The 20121-nt window shown below is 40.5% G+C and overlaps 1 protein-coding gene across 1 annotated transcript in view; it reads right to left on the bottom strand.

Moving 5' to 3' along the window:
- Window positions 1-20121, bottom strand: part of Slf2 (SMC5/6 complex localization factor 2) — a 56119-nt gene that overhangs the window by 4312 nt on the left and 31686 nt on the right. The window contains exons 12-19 of the mRNA XM_075974185.1: window positions 11702-11804; window positions 11119-11295; window positions 9395-9492; window positions 8223-8310; window positions 6642-6773; window positions 6259-6336; window positions 2508-2594; window positions 558-626 (exon numbers count right to left, since the gene is read on the bottom strand). Of these exons, the coding sequence (XP_075830300.1) occupies window positions 558-626; window positions 2508-2594; window positions 6259-6336; window positions 6642-6773; window positions 8223-8310; window positions 9395-9492; window positions 11119-11295; window positions 11702-11804 (832 nt within the window). The remainder of the gene's footprint in view (window positions 1-557; window positions 627-2507; window positions 2595-6258; window positions 6337-6641; window positions 6774-8222; window positions 8311-9394; window positions 9493-11118; window positions 11296-11701; window positions 11805-20121) is intronic.

Here is a 20121-nt window from a genome sequence, read left to right as displayed (position 1 = left end):
TTGTCTACATGTATTCCTGCAGGCCAGAAGAGGGCACCAGACCTTACTACAGATGGTTGTGAGCTACCATGTGGTTGCTGGGAATTAAACTCAGGACCTTTGGAAGAGCAGGCAATGTTCTTATCCACTGAGCCATCTCTCCAGCCCCCCTTTTTTGTTTTATGAGATAGAGTTTCTCTGTGTTAACAGTTCTGGCTCTTCTAGAACTCGCTCTGTAGTCAAGGCTGGCCTCAAACTCAAGTGATCCTGCCTCTGCCTCCCAAGTGCTGGGATTAAAGTCGTGGGCCACTACTACCTGTCGAGAATTCTTAATAGTCAGAAAGTAAAATCGGCCCTGAAGGGGAACAAAAAGAGGCACAAAGGTGGTGGAGGAACTGGGAGGGACTGCCAGAGTTCAAGTGTGGTGCTGGTCTTCATTCTGTGGCTATAATGCTCAGCACAGACTAGGTAGGGAAATGCACAACACGCACTTTACCCTAAGAGAGCTGTAGATTCATGACAACCATACATCACGCAGTGGGTTTCATAATAAATAAAACTGTTAAATAAAATGATACCTGAGTAGGCCGACAGTTCTGGATTATTTCCTGCCATTTTCCATGTATCCTGGCAACCAAGTCTTTCACCTTAAAAACAACAAAAGAGGAGAATATCAGATCAGAGTATCCTCACTTAAAAACAACTTAACATTTGATAGAAAGCACCTCATAGTTGCTGCTATGGAGGTGCTTGGCTGCACTCCCAGCACTCGGGGGACTGCTCAAAGTTCAAGGCCAGTCTGAACTGTGTGTGAGATCCTGCTTCAAAAAACTGAAACAAAACAATAACAACCAAAATAAGCATAAAAGCTACATATATTTCATAACTATCACAGGCCCGTACCCAATAATTCTATTTGATTGCTGTCAAGAAAAGGCTACTTATCTTTTGCGGAGGCTTTCAAATGACAACATTTTTTTTTTAATTACCATAATTTATTTTTTCACAATCTACAATGTCAAATAATTATGACTTAATTTTCTTGTGTGTTTGTTTTTTGAGACAGGGTCTCTTTGTATAATCTTGGCTGTCCTGAACTCCCTATGTAGACCAGGCTGGCCTCAAACTCATAGAAATCCACCTTCCCCTGTTTCCAAAGTGCTAGGATTAGGTGTGAGCTACACACCCAGTCTTAATTTTCTTTCATTTTATGTGTATGGGTGTTCTGCCTACACGTACATCTGTTCATTGGCCACCAAAGCCAGAAGAGGGCTACAGATCTCCTGAAGTAGAAGTATTACAAACAGATGGTTGTGAGCTGCCATGTAGGTGCTGCAAATCTCATTTGGGTCCTCTGGAAGAGCACCCAATGTTATTAACCACTAAGTCATCTCTAGCCCTTAATTTCCTTTTTTTTTTTTTTTTTTTTTTGATTTTTCGAGACAGGGTTTCTCTGTAGCTTTTGGTTCCTGTCCTGGAACTAGCTCTTGTAGACCAGGCTAGCCTCGAACTCCCAGAGATCCGCCTGCCTCTGCCTCCCGAGTGCTGGGATTAAAGGCGTGCGCCACCACCGCCCGGCCCTTAATTTCCTTTTTAAAAATTATTATTCGGAGGCAGGATTGCTCTATTTAGCCCTGGAAAACCTTAGATTTAAAGCAGTTTTCCTGCTCCTGTCTCCCATGTACAGAGATTACAACAATGCACCACCATACCCGATTTCTCGTTACTAAGGACAATCCAGATGGTTCAGAGAATCACAATGCTGCCATCAAAGAAATTTTTACTTTCTATTCTCTGGCTTTTGAACACCCAGCTAAGGAAGCTGAAGGGTGGACCACATTTTATAGGGCCCAATGCACTGACTGATTCAGCTTTACCATAGCTTGCTTCTAAAATAGGCTCGATAGAAAGACAACAAAAAATGTTTTTGTTGGGATATGGCTCAGTAGTTAAGAGCAGTTATTCTTGTGGAGAACATAGGTTTGAGTCCCAGAACCTACATGGTAGCTCACAACCATTTATAACCTCAGATCTAGGGAATTCAATGCCCTCTTCTGATCGCCAGGCACAAATATAGCACACTATAGCTCACATACATTTAAGGAAAAACACACATAAAATTACACATGTCTAAAATGTTTTTAATGTGTTACTTGCTCCCTTCCACTGAATCAGAAGATCCTAACTCCCTGCCACTCCCTTTGTAAGTGCTACACAAACCTCTGTACCTGGCACCTGCTACACACAGATTTAGCCAGTCTGTCAAACTCAAAGGTGTCCTGCCAACAACACACAAAAACAGGAAGCAGGGTACCCTGTGAAAGATGGGGCTGCTATGTAAGCCAGAGTCAAGGGGAAGCAAGGTGGATCAGTACAAGTCTATGCTAACTGGGAACTCTAAGGACATCTAGTCTGTTTTAAACAAGGAATAAAGGAATAAGGCAAGGGCTAACTGTCCTTAGACATCCCCATGAGCACCATGTCACATGCATGATCACACCCCACCCCACCATAAATAACATACTTACTTTAGTTCTGTAGAAAAGCCTTGCATCTTCCCTAATATCACACTTAACATGCTTTTCCAAAGCCCCACAAAGCAGCACGAAATGTTGCTATGTAAAACAAAACAAACACAAAAGATGAAAACAATTTCAAAGTCTTGCAAAATAACAAACTATGCAGTTAAAAAAAAAACTTACTTGACAGAGTCCCACCAGTGAAAGGTGTTGACTTCCATAAGAACATAATGGTTATGACTCATTGCTAGTGAATTAAAACAATATACAAAAAACTACATGTGGCACGGCAAATGCTTAGCAGCTTTAGTTATTAGGTAGGCTGAGGCAGGAGGACTAGCTGAAGATCAAGACAAAACAATGAGATCCTTTCTCTTAGAAAACACCAGACCTGTTAGAACCATTCAGTGGACAAAGTCCTCACTGCCCGGCCTGACCTGAGTTAACCCTCAGCACCCACAAGGTGGAACGAACCTCAATTACCATGTGGGCTTTGACATACTCATGTGCACACAATTTAACTCCTAATACTTTTCTCCACCTTCTGAGTGCAAAGTACTTCAATTACAGGCATGTGACATTACGCTTGGCTCAAAAACAAAACAAAACAAAACAAAAACACCTGCCCCTCTGCCCTTTATTGGGCTTGGAGAGATGGCTCAGTAGGTTTTGGTTCCTAGTATCCACATTAGGCATCTCACAGCTATCTGTTAACTGTAGCTCCAAGAGATCCGGGGTCTTTGGCCTCCAAGGGCACCTGCACTCAAGTGTGCATACCTATATGAAGGCACATAAACCTACGTGAAAATAAAACTTTTTTAAAAATTAAAAAAAAAAAACTTTACCTAGAGAAGCTAAATAAGAAGGTGAACCCAAAGAAAAACATATAGGCATCCTCCTGAATATTAACCTTCATCAGGCGATGAAAGGAGACAGAGACAGAGACCCACATTGGAGCACCGGACAGAAATCTCAAGGTCCAAATCAGGAGCAGAAGGAGAGAGAGCACGAGCAAGGAACTCAGGACCATGACGGGTGCACCCACACACTGAGACAATGGGGATGTTCTATCGTGAACTCACCAAGGCCAGCTGGCCTGGGTCTGAAAAAGCATGGAATAAAACCGGACTCGCTGAACATAGCGGACAACAAGGACTACTGAGAACTCAAGAACAATGGTACTGGCTTTGTGGGAGCCTAGGCTGTTTGGATGCTCACCTTACTAGACCCGGGTGGAGGTGGGTGGTCCTTGGACTTCACACAGGGCAGGGAACCCTGATTGCTCTTTGGGCTGACGAGGGAGGGGGACTTGATTGGGGGAGGGAGAGAGAAATGGGAGGCGGTGGCGGGAAGGAGGCAGAAATCTTTGATAAATAAATAAAAAGAAAAAAACAGAAAAAAACTTTATTGTGTAAGTATGTGTGTCTGCATGTGTGGAGGTCAGAAGAAAACTCTGTAGAGCTACTTCTCTCATCCCTTTACATGGATGCTGGGGAGTGAACTTGGGTTACTCAGCCTGATTAGGAAGCACTTTACCACCAGAACACCTTGTTAGTCTCATCCATGATTTCTAGCTGCATTCTCTTAGTTTTCTGAGAGGTAGTCTGGTTATATTATTCAGGTTGGCCTTGAAACCTTGGGTGCAAGCATCCTCTATTCTCCAGAGTAGCCAGGATGAGCCAGAACATCTGGCCTAATCTCCTTTCTCCCACCAATACTTGAGATTGAATATGGTGTCTCCAACAAGTTAGAAAGTGCTTTACCACTGAGCTACATTCCTAGCTTTCTTACTAAGCTGTCCGGGATGGGCTTGAATTTGTTATTACCCAGTGCCTCAGCCTCCTGAGCAGATGGGACTACAGGCGTGTGCTACTTGGGCTTTTCTTCTGGTTCCCCCACCCCTCTTGGCTATGCAGGGAACTCTACAGGTCAGGTTAGCCTTGGACTCAGGTGTGCCTGCTTCTACTTGGATTAAAGGCGTGCACCATCACCAACAGGCTCTCTCTCTCTCTCTCTTTTTTTTTTTTTTTTGAAGTAGGGTCTCACAATAGCCTTGGCTGGTTTAGAACTCATTATGTAGACCAGGGTAGCCTCAAACTCATAGAGAGCTGCCTACCTCTGCTGGGATTAAAGATCAAGCCTGGTTTGGTGTGTTGTTTTTTCCCCTACTCCTGAGACAAGGTTTCACTATATAGCAGTTGTTTTCAACCTGTGAGTTGAGACCCCTTTAGGGATCACACATTAGATTTCCTGTATATTAGATCTTCACATTATGATTCATAATAGTAGCAAAATTAGTTATGAAGTAGCAACTAAAATAATTTTATGGTTGGGGATCATCACGACATTAGGAACTGTATTAAAGCTGAGAACCACTGCTCTACAGGCCAGCCCGGAACTCACTATATAGCTCAGGCACCAACTCAGGGTAATCCTCCTTTCTCAGTCTCTAAAATTCTGGGATTATAGGCACAAGCCAGTATAGTCAGCAAGCACAGGCTTTTATTAGAGAATCAAATTTATCTACTCCAAAAAGTTTCCTTGTCTGGAGAGGTGGTGCTTGGTTTTACACCCAACACTTGGGAGGCAGAAGGAGGATCAGAAAAAGTTCAAGGTTACCCTCATCTGTATCAAAAATTGGAGAGACTGGGATATATGAGACACTGTTTAAAAACACACAGAATAGCAGGTCTGGGAGCACATGCTGCTAATCTGGATCTTGGGAGTGCTGGGATTAATGGTGTACATTTCCACACCTAGCTTCAAAAATAAAATTCTTGTTGGGCAGTGGTGGTGGTTGTGGCTGTGGCATTGCACACCTTTACTCCCAGCACTTGGAAGGTAAAGGCAAGCGGATCTATGTGAGCTCAATGCCAGCCTGGTCTATAGAGAGAGTTCCAGTACAGCCAGGCCTATTCAAAGAAACCTTGTCTCAAAAAACAAAACAAAAACACAAAAATGAAATCCTAAAATAAATAAATAAAAAATTATTTTGTGTATGTGTATAAATGTATACACGGATGCATTAAGGCCAGAAGAGGGCATCAGATCCCAATACAGATGGTTGTGAGCTACCATGTGGTTGCTGGGACTTGAACTCAGGATTTCTTGTAGAGCAGCCAGTGCTCTTAACTGCTGAGTCATCTCTCCAGCTCAGAAATGAAATTGATATGGAGAGAGAATTCAGAAATGTACATTTGAAGTAGAATGAGTAATAGTAATTTAATTTTAACTTGACAGGCAAAAATTTCTAAATAACATTTAAAAAATTAATTTTGTGTACATGTACATGTGCCATGGTATACATGTGGCAATTCCTAAGTTGGCTCTCTTTCCATCATGTGGGGCCTGAGGACTGAGCTCAGGTTGCCAAATCTGGCAACAAGGACCTTTATACCACAGAGGCATCTCCCAGGTTCCTCTAAATCACCATTTTTAAAGGCATTCTAGTTTTTCTAAAGGAACATAAAAGCCAGAGGAGGTTCAGAGGAAGAAAGTGAGAAGAAACCAGCTAAAAGGTAGTCTACTCGGTGACCCTGGTATCTCATGATCACACTATTGCCAGGGTATGGTCACTAAGCTCTACTCCAACCAACCACTACTGAGAAATCATTTTTGTCACTATGATCTGGTTGCAGGTTGCTATGACTTCCGGATTTCTACAGCAAACCAGTCAACTTTCAAGTTGTCTTCTGACACACACATGCTCATTCGTTCCACCACAGGACACCTATTTATAACAATACCAGATATTACCTACCCGTTGTCCAGAAGAAAAAGAATGAGAACAACTAACTTCCCCAACTAAATGAAGTAGAACATAGGTCAGGTAATATGCCTGTTAGAGAGATGAAGACAATTACTACTCATGAAAATGCTAGCATAAATACCACCCAGTCTACCAATTAGCAAACTCCCCAGGAAAGACAGGATTTAACTTTGTGAGGAAGAAAAAGCCATGTACTTAAACCAAATTAAGTGCTTTTTCTTTTTAACCACCTTACAGCCGCCACAGTATAGGTTAAATTACTAACAACTGCCCCTTCACACCAACTTTCAATTATACTCTGAAGAATTTTCCGACAGCAATAAACATTGTTTACTCTATGTCCCATGCATTCTCTGAGCTCTAGCTCTGGATACCTGCTTTTCAAGTTCTAAATGAAGACTGTCATCAATTGTTCCATTTGGTTGTTCAGCCCTTTTCTTTAAGACCATTTTCTTCAACAAATCAGAAGGCTTCATCTGCACTAGATAGCGATGTAGGACCGAGATCTATTAAGGGAAGAAAGACTTGGTCAAGTCAAGTGCAGTGTTCTTTTTTGAGCTAATTCCGGTGTACCCACTGTTATTCTGGCTCCTTTTCCTGGCTTGGTAATTCTATGACACCCATAATTCTCTTTACCTGAAAGTCCTCAATTGCTTAAGAAGGTGTTTTATATTAAGATTTAGTATTTGTAATTTAGGTTAAATGCTTAGAACAAGATCAAATGATATTATATATGATAGAGGTCATTGAATTCTAAGAAAGAAGCATTATCTATCCAATGTGGTGATTTATGCTTGCAATCCCAACACTTGATGCTGAAGTAAGAGGATCACTGGGAGTTGAAGGCCAAGTGGGCTATCAGTGAGTGAGGTCCAGCTGACATCAAGTAGTAAGCTTGATGGTTATTCATGCAGTTCTCTTTTATACAGATATAAAACGAAAAGGTGATAGGCAAGACAAATCCTATCCAGGATCCCTTGGTAGCTATAAATATTGCTGAATGGACTGAGGACTTTTAGCTATCTTAGTGGCTCAGGAATGGTGCCCACGAATCTCCAATCAAATCCACTTCCACCTGATTAGGGTGGCAGTTGGTTGGTTCTGTCCCATAGTATCTTGTGCATATTCTAATACTGCTCTTACACGTAATGGTTCATATCACTATACTATCTTCCAGAGTACAGTCTCATTTTTCATTTATTTCTAGGACATAAGCTAGTAACTTACAGTGAATTGCAATTCAAATAACAACAATACAGGGCACCCAAAGTTTTGTGTATTTTTACACTCAAAATAAGGATAGCCCTTGTCTTAGCTACGGTTTCTATTGTTGGGAAGAGACACCATGACCACAGCAACTCTTAGCAGGAAAACATTTAATTGGGGTGGCTCGCTTACAGTTTCAGAGGTTCAGTTCATTATCATCATGTCAGGGAGCATGGCAGACATGATGCTGGCTACATTTTGATCAGAAGGCAACAGGAAGTCAATTTATGATTTTCTTAGGAGTTTATTTATAGATTAATTTATCTATCTATAATTGTCCTATAGGGTAGAAGCTATATAATATCCATTTCAGAGTTGATAAATTGAGTCTTTTTTGGGGGGTATAGAGTTTATTTAGTGGGTCAGGGAGGGGAAAGAGAAGGGGGAAGAAGATAGAGGGGCGGCGGGGACAGGAGGTAATAGTTCCCTCTTCAGAAAAAGGTCGAAATAACAGGTATTTTTTTTTTATTAGGTACAATGCAAAAGATTACATCAGCAATATCATGCTTGAAAGTTTGAGTTTACGAAGGACTTTGTTTTGGATGAGACAAGATTTCTTGCCTTCGCAGTGCTGGGATTAAAGACATGGGCCACCAAGTCTAGCTGGTTAGGACTTCTGATTTAGGATTCATTAAATTTCCCAACATCTCACTACTCTCCCATTTATTAGAACAAAAGAGTATTTATACCTGAAGATTATTGGCATTAGGGATATCTTCGTGTTTTTCATCCAAAAGCTTTGAAATAATCACTAGACTGAGGCACTGTCTCAGTTGCCTGGAATTAGAAATAAAAAGTTTTTATTATAATGTGTTTAAACAAAACAACTTGACAAGCAAGCAAATGAGCCAAAAGGAGTCTTAGTCTCTCAAGGCTGTCTCGGAACCAACCAACCAACCGTTACAGAGCAGCAGTGTTCATGTAAGATATGTGCACATCAAGTTAGAACCGCCTAGGGCTGGGAATAGTTCAGTTGGTAGAGTGCCTACCCATCATGCACTGAGCCCTGGTGTGCCAGGGCACACCTGAAATCCTAGTGCTCATCAGCATGATCCAAAGTTCAAGATCATCTTTTCCCAAGCCACAGATCCTCACTCTGCCTGAGGTCCTAAGAACCTGTCTCACAAAAGTAGAAAAGGAAGCTGAGTGTGGTGGCACACACCCTTAATCCCAGCACTAGGAAGGCAAAGATAAGCAGATCTCTGAGTTCAAGGTTAGCTCGGTCCACGGAGTTCCAGGATAAAAAGAGAAGCCTTGTTGCACCTCCCCACCCTCTGCAAAAAGAAAATTAATTTTTGTTATGCATCATCTACACCAGCCAATGGTTTTCAACCCCTAGCAACGGGGTGGGGATGGTGGTGGTGGTTCAAATGATCCTTTCACAGGGGTAACATCAGATATCCTGTACAACAGATATTTACCTTATGATTCATAACCATAGTAAAACTACAGTTGTGAAGTAGTGATGAAAATAATTTTATGGTTGGGGTCACCACAACATACAGAACTGTATTAAAGTATCACAGCATTAGGAAGGTTGAGAAACACTGTGCTGACTTATCTGATAAACTAAAAATAAAAACCAAGGATAGTCATGTTCTGAATTAAGTAACATAATCAGGATTTCTACACCTTTTCTCTCAATAAAATCAAAGAACATTCGAAACTGATGAATAGAAACGGAAGTCCTAAGTAGGGTGTGGTGGCCTAGCCATGCAACATTCAGGAAAGGCTGAGGAAGGACTGAGTCTGAGGCCAGCCCAGGCTAGAGAGTGAGACCCTGCCTCACAGTGAGCACTCCACAGCATTAACTAGCATCAGCATTGTAAGACATCTTGATGCTTATCTCACTTTCCAATACCTTCCACGAGACGTCCAGTTAGGGACCAGTTGCACCAACCACAGAAGGTTGTGCGGATGACTAGATAGTTCATTTATGCCCACACAGAGTTCATGCACCTGAAAAAGAAAAAGAGAACAAGCCCAGGATCAGACCTACAGACCCTCTTGCCTTGAAGGAAGTCACTAAAACAACTTTGAATTGTGAAAACGCATGCCATTTAAAACCTACTAAAATGCATATATATAAAAAAATTCTATTTTTTTTCTTAAAGTACTCTAGAATGGTCACACACATCTCTTAGCATTTCATGTCACTCTCATGCTGTTGCTACATTTTACTTTTATTTGATGGTCTTTCTTGAAAGAATAAAGTATTCAAATATCAGTTTCCCCAAGTGTGTATAACACACACACACACATTATAATTGAGACCTGAAAATTCTTGCACACTTGGATTTTATTACAGTATTTTTATTTTCTGGCTATGTAGTCCAGCCTTGTACTTGCCAGTCATGTACCCAACCACTGACTACGCCTTCAGCTCTCTAGCTGTTTATCATGATAATGATATTAAAAACCGACAGTTGCTTCAAAATAAGCTGATGAGCATGGATGGGAATAAGCTTGGTGACAGTTCTTCAGTTTAGTTATTTTTGTTGTTATTTTCAAGATAGGGTCTCTCTATGTAGCCTTTATTGTCCTAAAACTCGCTCTGTAGACCAGTCTGGCCTTGAAATCACAGAAATCTGCCTGCCTCTGCTGTGATTTAAAACGTGGGCCATCATGACCCGACACACAGGAGTTTATTATGCTCCTCCCACTTCAGTTTAAAAACCTCTACCAAGGGCTGGAGAGATGGCTCAGTGGTTAAGAGCATTGCCTGCTCTTCCAAAGGTCCTGAGTTCAATTCCCAGCAACCACATGGTGGCTCACAACCATCTGTAATGAGGTCTGGTGCCCTCTTCTGGCCTGCAGACATACACGCAGAAAGAATATTGTATACATAATAAATAAATAAATAAATAAATAAAAAAACAAAAAAAAAACCTCTACCAAAAATGGCCGAGAATTTAACTATAAAAATGCCTAATAAAATAACGCATGCTCAGCTCCCACATGGCTATTTACTTATAACCCAGGCCCAGGTGCAGGTATAACATCATGTCATTTATGCTCAAAGGCCATTTGAGAAAGACGTCTCATCCTTGAAGGTCTCAGATGACGTCGCTGCAGTCCAGCTGTGCTAGCTAATCGTGCCACCCTGGTCACCCTTTACCTTAATTTGCAACACTTGATTACAACCTGAAATGTCACTTTATGACATCTGCCTGAATTCCTTTACGCATTCTCTAACTGCATGAATGGTAGGTAAGACAGCCCAACAAGGGCAAAGGTACTGGCTTGCTAGAACCTTTGAACACTCAGACATAGTAAATCCCTAATAAATGTTGAAAAGACAGCTACTTTTAGAAAAAAAAAAATCCAGTTAGTTTAAATAACAGAGTTCCAGCAAATAGTGCCCTCCTCAGGCACTTTCATCGTTAAACTTCTTTGAGTGCATATGAAACGTTATGCTGTACAACTCCTATACTTTATCTGTAGACTGGTCTCCTGCAGCTGCTGTGTAACTGAAGAGGACATTATTAGTTCTTTAACCTCCTACCTTACTCATTCATAAATGCTAGAATTACAGGTATGCACGGCCATCCTTGGTACAACACCTAAGATTTTAAGAAATGTTACCTTTGTGTTCCAATCTCTGATGTTTTTCATGAGATTTATCAGGAGGCTTTGAAAGTCTACTAATGGAATCTGTTTCAGTTCTTTTTCCAGACTCATTTTAAATAGCATTAAAATCAACAACATTATTTCTCGATCTTGGTAACCTTCTGGATGTATAGATGTACACAAGCCTAGAAACTGCCAGAAATGAACAAAGAAGAAAATTACCTAAAGAGTTTAAAGTATATTCTTGACAAAAGATCAAAAAATTAAAAGAAAAAGACCACAGATAACAAGTATTAGATGTCTAGAAAAGGTAAAATGAAAGGGTAAGTATTTCCTTCTCCATCTTCAATTAGTGGTTGGATTCAGCCACTAAAATATCTTCATACTGCAATTACTTCTTGGTCAATAAATTATTCTGTAACACTTTAACAGTGAAATTCTCACCTGAAGTTCCTGTTTACTCTTAATATTAAAAGAAAATTGCAATAGGAATATAATTGCTAAGACCTTTCACTTGATAAGAAACCAGTGGAATTTTAAACAACCACAAAACTGGTTCTGACTCTTTGCTAAAGATATATAATAACGTCTTCCTTACCTTAACTACATTTAAAATGTTGGTTTCAGGAAGTGTTGAAAAAATGGGATTACAAGATGAATCTTCGCTTCCTCTTCCCCCCAGAGTTTTCTGTGTTTCAAAACTATTGAGAAGGGAATAAAGCACACATTTTAGAACCATCGCGAAAGCAGGATGGGATCAGGCATGAAGTACTCACTGTGGGAAACTCTGAACAACTACGTTCAGTCAGGGTCTCACTATGCTGCCCAGGCAAGTCCCAAATGTATACTCACCCCGCCTCAGCCTCCTGAGAAGCTGGGGTTACAGGTGCATGCCACTGTACCCAGCTTAGTTTTCATTTGAAATGGTTACTTTCCCTAATGCTTCCCGTGTTAGAAAACTACATAAGACAGGCTGGATAAAACAGTAACTGACTCATGATTGTTAGAGGCCTTACAAGTGTTAAAGAACCTGCCAATGTGACATAAAGATAATTAGAGAGGCTAAGGCCATGGATCCGTGCTATGCAAGCATGAAGACCTGAGTTCTAATCTCTAACAACCATGCACAATTCTAGGCATGGCTCTAAGTGTCTGAAATTCCATCACTGGGAAATAGAAACAGGAATATCCCAAGAGCTCACTAGCCAGTCCAAGTGAAGGGTTAGCTTCTGTTTCAGTGAGAAGACCTTGCCTCAAGGCAATTGGGTGGGAAGTCACTATAGGAAGAGACTTTTATTCTGGCCTTGCATGGGCATGCAGAGGAGTAGGTTCAGGCACACTTATGTCTAAACACCACATGCAGATAATATACTCACAAACCAATTCTGAAAAAAGATGCATAAACTTGACTTTTTTATTTTTAATTACATGTGTGTGGGTTTGTACACAAGTGTAGTGCCAACGTAGGCCAGAGACAACATGGGAACCCTTGGATCTACAATTACAGATTAGGGGAAACTGAACTCAGGTCTTCTATAAGAGCAGTATGTGCTCTTAACCACTGAGCAATCTCTGATTGCTTCTGATCTTGACTTTTGAGACATTTTTACTTAAAGCAACAACAAAACCCCAACAATATTCATTTGGCAAGACCAAACCAACAAACCCCATGATGTATCAAATGATTTGCCTTCCCAACTGTACTCTTTCAGCTACTTGCTTCCTCCTCCCACAGCTGCTATTGGTTCTAGTCCTTCGTTCCACAAAATCTTATGTATAAAAAGCAAACAGAACCCTGGCTCTGAGAACATTTGGTCTTTGTTTCCATGTACCAGCAAGAGCTCTTTACTGCTGATAAGGTGCTCATGAAGACCACAGTAACTAACTGTGATTAGGCGGTTAGAAATTAAGTTCCACCCAGAGGGTCTAGGAATCAAACTGATCATCAAATGGTCAATGGTTTCATCCACCATCCTTGTGAAACAGAACCTCTATAGCAACTCTTTAAGTTGGACTGGAGAGATGGTATGGTGGTTAAAAAAATACACCCCCCTCCATACTTTGATGTTTAGGTGGAAAACCCCACACATTTGGGGTCAGAATAGAATGTCTTCAGCCTTTCACAATGGCCCTCTGTACCCACTTTACTATGAACAGTGGTAAACTATGTACTGTTCTCCAGCTTCCTGTTTTTCCTTAGTAATGGTACCTTGAAGATCCCTTCACACTCACATGTGGAATTCCTCTTTGTTCTTTTGTGCCCCATTACCTTTGATGGGGGCTCTTGCATGAACATGATGGGGGTTTACTTCTGGGCAAGGCTGTTACTAGCGGCCATAGCAAAGAGTAAGATGATCCTGCTCTCCTTGTAATCAGATACTGCTTACAGCTGAAGGGAGTGGGAGTGGGGGGGTGGGGGGGGGAGGAGAGGTTCTCATGAGTCTCCTGCAGTTAACCACCACAAATTTACAGATACAACAGCCAAGTCATGCCCAAAAGACAGGATTTCACAGCTCCCTTCCCAACCTTCAACTTGCACATGTTTTCTGTCCTCCCTTCTGTGATATATCTCCTGGGCTTTGGAGCAGTTTTTTTGAGATGATCTCACTCCGTAATGTAGTCCAGACTAGCCCGGAACTATGTATGTAGCCCAAATTAGATTCTTAAGTCTCTCACATACTAGGGTCACAAATATGAGGCACCACACAAGAAAAAAAAAAAAAGAAGAAAAAAAGAAAGAAAGAAGACAGACCCTGGTCTACAGAGCAAGTTACAGGACAGCCAGGGCTACACAGAGAAACCCTGTCTTGAAAGAAAAAAAGAAAGGAAAAGAGAACAGGGTAACTATAGCCATAGCTGGCCTAGAAATTACTATTTATCATAAGCGAGACTTGAACTCATAGTGATGGAATCATGGGTATAAGCCACCACACCTAGCAATTTTCTTTTTCTAAGTAGCTCCTTAGTGGATCTTAGTCCCCCTCTCTGTATAACTTGTAGAAAACTACTTCATCTTTCCGTGCCCAGCTTGTAAAATGGGAATGAATTACTAGTAATATCACACTATATCAATTTGGCACACAGCAATTACAGTATAAAGGCTCCCAACTATGATGTAATGATGTGCAATACCAGGCAGATCAATTTGGTAATGCTAAAGAACAAAACAGAAGATTGGTCAGAGGCCTAGTATTTCACAGCTCTTAGGTTTAAGCTGGAAGACCTCAGTTTGAGCCTAGACTGTGGTAACATAGTGACCCTTGTCTCCAGAAGAAAGAAAAATAGGAAAAATAGAAAATAGGTAAGTAAAATTATAAACTCAACATGATATAAAAGTACTGAGATTTCTTCTAACAGTGAAGAGTCTTAGAGGAAGAAATACTAGGAAAAAAGGATGTTTGGTAGGCTAGGCATGGAGAGAGGACTAACTTAAGACTGATACTAGGAATAAGAAGGAAGAAGCAGCTATGAGACAGGAAAGGAAGAAAACACTGGTGGGAGAATAGATGGGGATATCAACTGCAAACGGAGACTGTCTTTACTGTGCCAGTCTTTGACTCCTCTCTGAGCACATGTCACTCCTTCACACTACATTTGATGTTGCTCTCCGAACACACTACTTGCTTCTTCACATTGCTCTTGTGAGATATGTGATGATTACACTGTGTAAAGAAGTGTCACTGTGACTGGTTTTAAAAAAGCTAAATGGTCACTAGCTAGGTAGGGAGGATAAGCAGAACTTCTGGGCAGAAAGAGAAAGAAGTAGGAGGAATCAAGATTTGGAGGGTGACACCAGGAAACATGGAGAGGAAACAGGAGGTACCAGATGGAAGAGAAGCAATGCCACATGACAGAACATAGATTATAAAATACATGGGTTAAGTTTTAAGAGCTAGTTAGAAACAAGCCTAAGCTATAGGCTGAGCTTTCATAATCAAGTAAGTCCCCATATCATTACTTGGGAGCTGGCTGGTGGGAAAGAGACTCTTTACATATGGTAACTAACATGGAGGCTCAAATATCCTAACAAATGGCTTGAGAAAGCTAAGAAAAGTTATGCAAAAGAAGCCTTGCCTCCTAGACAGTCCAGTGCTTGGCGGTATACAGAGGCATTCACTAGTGCCATGTGCCAGAACCATGCATTAAGCTGGCATGGCAGTTTTAAGATTTGTCTCATGTAATCAGAAAATACTACAGGTGCTAAGTAAAGCCAGGTCTTGACACAGAAAATCTCTAAAGAGGTACATGTTTAAAAATATGCTTAGGTTGGGTGGTGGTGCTGCATGCTTTTAATCCCACTGCTTGGGATGCAGACACAGGTGGATCTCTGTGAGTTCGAGGCCAGCCTGGTCTACAAAATGAGGTCCAGGACAGCCAGAACAGTCACACAGTGAAACCCTGTTTTGAGAAGCCAAAAATAAATAAAACAAAAGAAAAAAATAAGTAAAACAAAAAAAAAGTGTTTAGAAAAAAAGAAAGAAAATGGGCACAGTCATAGAAAATAAATTTAAAAATAAAGTCTTTAAAGAGAGAGCATAGGAATATAAAAGAAAAAGAGTCACATAAAGATGGGAAATACACAGGGTGTCTGGATCCTGTATGGAGCTTTGTTCACTTTAATTTTTTTTTTTGTTTGTTTGTTTTTCCTGACAGGGTTTCTCTGTAGCTTTTTGAAGCCTGTCCTGGAACTCAATCTGTAGACCAGGCTGGCCTCAAACTCACAGAGATCTGCCTGTCTCTGCCTCCCGAGTGCTGGGGTTAAAGGTGTGCACCCCCACCACCCGGTGACTTTAAATTTTTTTATATGCTAACGAACAAAAAGCAATAGCTGCTGAGAGACACTAGATTATGAAAACTGCTAAATTAAACCAATCTATATATTTTAATAATGTCTTAACTTCAGAATGGAGGTCAACAAAATGTGTTGCACTGGAGATAGGTTATGCCTTTGTTTCCATAAAAAAACAAGTTATTGTTGTCTTCAAAATTAATAAAAATCAGATTTGATGGGGGAGACCATCTGAAAATCTTAGCTATAGACAAGAAGAAAGAAACCAAGAAAGACAACAGGAAAAGGACGTGTATGCTGATCCCTCTACTATGGGAACAGCTCTGAGACTGCAGGAGACATGATAGATCTTGTTGGCTAAAGAATCGTGACTTATTATTACATGCCATCCTTTCACGACATGGATGGAGACTTATAGTTTGATTATATAGTCCAAAAGATTTATAAAATTGACAGATGCCTTTTACCTGCTCAAACAGAACAGAAAATCATCTGTAGCTGATTAACACATTTCCATACTTGTGTTAATGCATGTGTGTGTTATACATGTATAACATATACGTATACACACACACACGCACATATATATAACCTTTAAAAGTTTGAGGGTTTTCAGACAAAAAAAAAAAAAAGACCAAACACCAATGAGGACAAGGAGTCCAGGGGAGCCAACTTCTCAAAATGCCTGTTAGTTTCCTCCTCAAACTTCTGTATCCAGATCTGCTTCAAAGCTGCCAGTTGAGACGGTCCAGCCTCAAACACTACTCTAGCCAGGACTTCAGGAAAGCCCCACACTTTCCCATCACACAGAAACTAAACAAACAAACAAAAAATACAGCTAGCTCTCCCAGGACTTGATTACTTCTCAATTTTCTCAGATTCCCTAAAGATGCCATCATCTACAAACAACAGGAAACAGTCTACAGAATCCAACACCCACATTCCCAAAAGGTAGGGTGGGTGGTCTTTGGTCATTTGGTGGATATGGATGCTTATCACTGGTTACTAGTTTTTTATTGGTCATGGTCAGGAAAAAAGCTGAACAAAGATTAGATTCAGGGATCTCAGAAGGGAAAAAGGGGTGATATAGTATAGAAGTGATATAAAAAAAGGGTAGATTGGGACTGGAGAGATGGCTCAGAGGTTAAGAGCATTGCCTGCTCTTCCAAAGGTCCTGAGTTCAATTCCCAGCAACCACATGGTGGCTCACAACCATCTGTAATGGGATCTGGTGCCCTCTTCTGGCCTGCAGCATACACACAGACAGAATATTGTATACATAATAAATAAATAAATATTTTAAAAAAAGGGTAGATTGTTGAGTCTACTTTTGAATTAAAAAAATAACTGGTAGGGGGGCTGGAGAGATGGCTCAGTGGTTAAGATCTTTGCCTGCTCTTCCAAAGGTCCTGAGTTCAATTCCCAGCAACCACATGCTCACAACCACCTGTAATGAGATTTGGTGCCCTCTTCTGGCCTGCAGGAATACACTAAATACATAATAAATACATCATAAATAAATAAATAAAGAGAAAGACAATAAGTTTAAAAAAATAACTGGTAGTCTCAAATATTTTACATTGGTATAGATTTTGGTATAGCGATACAAATTTAAGGTTGTTTTTGCTATATATTTCTTCTTTTGTTTGAGGTATTGTACCTATTCAGCTCTTTTAACAATGTAATTTTGGCTGGGCAGTGGTGGCACATGCCTTTAATCCCAGCACTAGGGAGCTGGCTGGTAGGACAGAGAAAGACTCGTTACACACTTGATATTGCTCTCTGGACACTGCTTGCTCCTTCCCACTGCACTAGCCACTCCTCTCTGGACACACTGCTCATGCTTCACCACATTTCTACTTATTTACCATCTTCCCTGACCATTATGGATCACTGTCTAAACCAGACTGAGGCAATTCTTCAGTTAGTTAAGTAATCAAGATTATAATTTTAAAGTTATTTTATTTTTAGTTATGTATATATGTGCATCTGCATATGTTTGTGTACACATGAGTACAATGCCCATGGAGTCCAGAAGAGAATACTGGATCTTGTGATGCTGGAATTATAGACAGTTGTGAGCAGCTTGACATTGGTTTTGATGATGCAACTTAGGTCCTCTGGAAGAGCAGCAAGTGTTCTTAATCACAGAACCTTCTCTCCAGAAAACCCTCTAAATTATATTGCTAAATATTATTCACAATTTTGTATTAATGCAATTATTTGAATTCATCATTGTACATGCTTACTAAAATCAATTAAGCACTCAAATTGATCATATACAATATAAAAAATTACTTCATACTATTGAGTTTACCAAAAGTAATGTAGTTGATATTTTAAATGTTCACATACATGTTTTTATTTATTGTTAATTATATGTATCCCTGTGTAAATATGTCATAGGGATGGGAAATATTGGATCCCCCAAGAGTTGGAGTTATAGGCAGTTGTAAAACAATGGACATGGGTGCTAGGAACCAAACTTGGATCCTCTGCAAGAGCAGCACAAACTCTTAACTGCTAAGCCATCTCTCTAGCCCCTTAACTATTTGTATCATCCAGAAGTGTGTGGTATTTTTAATTGTGTACATAGCTTGGTGTGGTGATGGTGCATGTTTTTGATCCCAGCACTTGGGAGGCAGAGGCAGGTAGAATTCTTGTGATTTCAAGGCCAGCCTGGTCTACACAAGTTCCAGGACAGCCAGAGCCCACAAAATGAAACCCTGTTTTGGGGTGGTGGTGGGTGGTGGTAAGAGATATTTAGCTGGCTGGGTGTGGCGGCACATACCTGCAATCCCATAACTTAGAAGGCAGAGGCAGGAGTTCAAATTCAGGACAGCTAGAGCTACTGCTTCAAACACAAACAGAACATTCTAATAATATAAAAGAATTTTTTGATAGATTAGGAAGGCATTGTTTCTTCTATTTAGAGTATCAGAGTATGTTTAAATTTTTGCTATTCAGCATATTTTCTGATATGAAGTATACACAAGTAACAAGGGGTCCACTTACAGTGAAAAGAGATTTGTAGAAGAGAATTTGGTTTTGGATGCACCATGTTATAACAATTCATATTTTTTTATGAACCAATGGTGTAGGAGGGTTGTCTTTCTCTGTGTTGCTTTCATTGGTTGAATAAAGAAAACTGCCTTGGCCTTTTGATAGGACAGCCCTTAAGTGGGCGGAGTAGACAGAACAGAATGCTGGGAAGAAGGGAAGTGTGGCAGATGCCAAGATTCTCCTTCAGGAGATGGACGCCGGTTGGACTCTTGCCAGTAAGCCACAGTCAAGTGGCAATACACATTAATAGAAATGAGTTAATCAAGATGTGAGAGTTAGCCAATAAGAGGCTAGAAATAATGGGCCAGGCAGTAATTTAATTAATACAATTTCCGTATGGTTATTTCGGGGGTTAAGCTAGCTGGGCAGAGGGACACAGCCCACAGCTTTCCATACTACAAACCAAGATGAATATGTGCTCGAAATTTAAGAATTACTTTTAATTCTTTTCTCTGCAATTGGGTTGCTATTTCTTTTGCCATTCTGCAATGTGTTATTGATGTTTATCTTTCATACTTGAAATCAAGCCCTTGTCTGTGACCAGGCCGCCTTGCTCTCACTTGTGCTTCTACCATGTCCCCCAACTTCCCAATTTTGAAGATTTTCTTTGACATTACTTAAAATAATCATTGCTGGGGCTGGAGAGATGGCTCAGCAGTTAAGAGCACTGGTTGCCCTTCCAGAGGACCTGAGTTCAATTACCAACAACCACAAGGTGGCTCATAACCATCTATAATGGGATCTGATGTCCTCTTTTGGCATAAAGTTGTAAACACAGATAAGTAAGAAAAAAATCATTGCCATTAAGACTTCAAAATAGTGATCACATTCCCATTTCCTTTTATGGAGGCTGCACACATAAAACCATCTTTTCCTCTTCTATAATTATGGCCAGTTTTGCCTCATATTTCTGATTTTTATGAATTCTGAATCAGTTGTATGATCCCCCAACCCTTCCTATTCCCTCAAATCCTGCTGACATTTAGTCCTATATCTGAATACCTAGGCTATAAGTCCTTGTTAGAACACACAGTAGGCTTTGTTTGCTTTAGTAATTCATATGCACACATTCCTACGTAGGTTTATTTTCTAGATGTCATAAACTCCTTCCTTTTGGCATACTTTTAAAGTGGTTCCTCATCAGATACCTGAAGGTTATCGGCTTC

Source organism: Microtus pennsylvanicus, chromosome 5 (genome assembly GCF_037038515.1).
Source record: "Microtus pennsylvanicus isolate mMicPen1 chromosome 5, mMicPen1.hap1, whole genome shotgun sequence".
Taxonomy (NCBI): Eukaryota; Metazoa; Chordata; class Mammalia; order Rodentia; family Cricetidae; genus Microtus; species Microtus pennsylvanicus.
The sequence above is the reverse complement of the archived record's forward strand: the minus strand, read 5'-3'. Positions and strand labels throughout refer to the sequence as shown.